The sequence below is a fragment of the Anthonomus grandis genome, chromosome 2 (genome assembly GCF_022605725.1).
Source record: "Anthonomus grandis grandis chromosome 2, icAntGran1.3, whole genome shotgun sequence".
NCBI lineage: Eukaryota > Metazoa > Arthropoda > Insecta > Coleoptera > Curculionidae > Anthonomus > Anthonomus grandis.
In genome coordinates this window covers 27,888,990-27,892,747 of record NC_065547.1, presented here as the reverse complement: position 1 = coordinate 27,892,747, position 3,758 = coordinate 27,888,990, and the positions used below count along the sequence as shown (strand labels likewise).

Below are 3,758 nucleotides of genomic sequence, written 5' to 3'. Positions count from 1 at the left end.
AATCACCATCAAACGTTTCTAATATACTTTGGTTTAATTGCTAACAAGGAGGTTCAATTAGTCTAATATTTTAACACTACTACTAGGTGGTCGCCATTTTCCATGATGGGATAGATGCATGCACTTTAAATTATTTGACAGTCCTTGTAGCCTCGAGGAGCTAATTTCAATAATTTCGCTCTCTTCCCGCCATCTATATGTTGAGGAGTAGAAGCTTTTTCGACTTTCCGTAAATCGGCCAAGCTTTCAAGGCCCCGCTTATCAATCTATTGAAAATTAAAACCGATTCCAAGCGATCTATCGGTTTTAACCGCGGTTAAGCCCTTGGTTCACCTTGAACAGTACCTTTATAACATAACCAGTCGTGTCCGCTTGGACGTGTTTGGTTGAAGTAACTTCGTAATTTGTCAGCTGTTACTATCATCATTTTGTTTGTTTTTAAATAATACCCCAGACGCCAGTAATATTATATGTAATTAGTTCTTAAACATAAATATCAAAAAAGAACACTTATTAGCCATAATAAATTTTGTCATTTTTAAAAAGGAAATAATTTGTTGTTTGTTTTTATTTTTTCCCGCACTTTTTTCAATATCTTTGAAATTTGACGTTTAGAAAACAGCTCCGGACGTGGGTAATTACTGTTCCAAATTGATGACGTATAAAGGGCTAATTGGTGACGTCCGTATAGTCATAACCGCTTGGACGTGTTTGCTTAATACCATTTAGGAACGGTAATTACCGACAGACCGCTTGGAATCGGTTTAAGTTAAAAAGACAATTCCTGTCACACGACCGATTGATTTGTCAATTATCCGACAATACAATGTCAAACAAGTGTTCACGTCCCTTACAAAATCCCCGATCAAAATCCGAACGTTACACAAATGAAAAGCGAAAAGACGGCGTTTTCAAAACAATTTGCGACACCTAGAAACTAGCGTAAACATTTACCAAAACTTTTTGGTATTTGTTTCATAAAAATTACGTTTAAGATAAGATCAAAATGCGAGAAATCGTGCATATTCAGGCCGGGCAATGTGGTAACCAAATAGGCGCCAAAGTAAGTAGATTCTTTACTTGCCAACGTGGCTTCCTCTTTCATTAACCGATGTATAATTTTAGTTTTGGGAAGTTATATCAGACGAGCACGGAATAGACCCTACAGGCACCTACCATGGAGACTCCGACTTACAACTGGAAAGAATAAACGTTTATTATAATGAAGCCACCGGTGGGAAATATGTTCCTCGAGCCGTCCTCGTGGACTTGGAACCTGGAACAATGGACTCTGTTCGTTCCGGTCCCTTTGGACAAATATTTAGGCCAGATAATTTTGTTTTTGGACAAAGTGGGGCCGGCAACAACTGGGCGAAGGGTCACTACACCGAAGGGGCCGAGCTGGTAGATTCTGTTTTAGACGTTGTACGAAAAGAAGCTGAAGGTTGTGATTGCATGCAGGGATTCCAACTGACACATTCCCTTGGCGGAGGCACTGGATCTGGTTTAGGAACTCTGCTCATTTCAAAGATCAGAGAGGAGTACCCTGATAGGATTATGAACACATTTTCAGTTGTTCCTTCACCGAAAGTATCCGATACTGTTGTTGAACCTTACAACGCCACCCTATCCGTACATCAGCTAGTAGAAAATACTGATGAAACTTACTGTATTGACAACGAGGCCCTGTACGACATCTGTTTTAGGACATTAAAATTAACCACCCCAACCTACGGAGATTTAAACCATCTTGTGTCAGCCACCATGTCTGGAGTAACCACCTGCCTGAGATTCCCTGGCCAGCTCAACTCAGATTTAAGAAAACTCGCTGTAAATATGGTACCATTCCCTAGGTTGCACTTTTTCATGCCTGGATTCGCCCCATTGACCTCCAGAGGCAGTCAGCAGTACCGAGCCCTCACCGTACCTGAACTGGTGCTCCAAATGTTCGATGCTAAAAACATGATGGCGGCCTGTGATCCTCGTCACGGGAGATATTTAACTGTAGCAGCAATATTCAGAGGAAGAATGTCTATGAAGGAAGTTGACGAGCAAATGTTGAATATCCAAAATAAAAATAGCAGTTACTTCGTGGAATGGATCCCCAATAATGTGAAGACGGCGGTCTGCGATATCCCCCCGAGAGGTCTGAAGATGTCCAGTACTTTTATCGGAAACTCCACCTGCATCCAAGAGTTATTTAAGAGGATATCTGAGCAATTCACCGCCATGTTTAGAAGAAAAGCTTTCTTGCATTGGTACACTGGTGAGGGTATGGACGAAATGGAATTTACCGAGGCGGAGAGTAACATGAACGATTTGGTGTCGGAGTATCAGCAGTACCAAGATGCAACCGCCGAGGAAGAGGGCGAATTCGACGAAGAGGAGGAAGCGGACGAGGGAGAAAATTAGACGTAATTTAATTATTTAAGACACGCGCCACTTTTCTAAAATCTACAAGTATTTTTGTGATTTATTATGTGCCCCCAAAAGACTTATATGGATCAGTCTCTAATTTACTATTGGATGAATTAATAAATATTTTTTTATCATTTTTATCTGATTAGTTGGCGGTTTTATTATGTGTGGTTGCTAAAAGGTTAGGTGAATGAGTATAAATGTATAATTGTGGTGGACCATTTATTTCCATTATCTGCATTACTACATCATTGTGAAAGCAACTAGTGGTAACTCTAGAGGAAACTGAGATCTCCTTCAATTTGAGCCATTGTTACTGTTCAAGTGGATGGTGACAATCATATTTTGCTCTTAGCCCATCCAGCGTCTAAATATTCTTACCCATCAAACTTGGTGCTTCTTCCCTTCATACCGATTATAGCACATTATTATAGCATATTAGTGTGTTGTGTCTATATTCCACCTGGATGTGATTATTCAATGACAACTTTTATAAGTGGTTTGGTTAGGTTTGAAAATGTGTTGCAGAGTAGTTCTGTCCTGATCGTTGGAGACTTCAACATGTCAACGGTAAGTTGGCGTACAATTATTAATGAATCGTTCTTTGAGTCAGTCCAATCTGGGAACAAGTTTTCGGAAGTTCTTGACATGTTTTCTTATCTTGAATTTAAACAATATAATTTTTTGAAAAATTATAAAAGTAAAATACTAGATTTAGTTCTTTGTAATAGAGGCTTAGTAAGTAATCTACAACAATCTCTTAGCTGTTTAGTTAAAGAAAATGCTAACCATAAAGCAATTGAATTTGCTTGGTCAGTTTCTTGCATGAGACCTCTCCGAGCCTCAAATAATAAAATATATAACTTTAAAAAAGCTAATTTCGATAACATAAATCAATCCTTATCAGAAATCAATTGGAGTCAATGTTTAACGGGCGCTCACGTAGATGTCCTGGTGGACCAGTTTTATCACAAAATAGAACTAATTATAGAAAAATTAGTTCCGGTGCGTAGAGTTAAAGGCAACTTTCCTATCTATTTTCGTTTCGAAACAATCGCAGTAATAAAAGAAAAAATCAAACTCCATAAAAAATATAAAATATACAGTGATCGAGCTTCATACGATCGATTTTGTGAGCTTAGAACCCTATCTAAACAAATGATAAAAAATGACTATAAAGAGTATATAAATAGCATAGAATCCAACATTTTGGAAAATACAAAGAAATTTTGGGGTTTTGTTGGCAATAAGAGAAAAAACAATGTGTCTATTCCACACGCCGTAAAATTAGGTAATATTTCTGCAAAAGGTGGCAGGGATGTAAGCAATTTGTTTGCTCA

General features: G+C 38.3%; 1 protein-coding gene across 1 annotated transcript; it reads left to right on the top strand.

Moving 5' to 3' along the window:
- Positions 1 to 895: 895 nt before the first annotated feature.
- Positions 896 to 2,563, top strand: LOC126750244 (tubulin beta chain). Its single transcript, XM_050459793.1, has 2 exons — positions 896 to 1,063; positions 1,126 to 2,563. Exons 1-2 carry the CDS (start codon positions 1,007 to 1,009, stop codon positions 2,410 to 2,412), a joined length of 1,344 nt encoding a protein of 447 aa, XP_050315750.1. The 5' UTR covers positions 896 to 1,006; the 3' UTR covers positions 2,413 to 2,563.
- Positions 2,564 to 3,758: the final 1,195 nt, after the last annotated feature.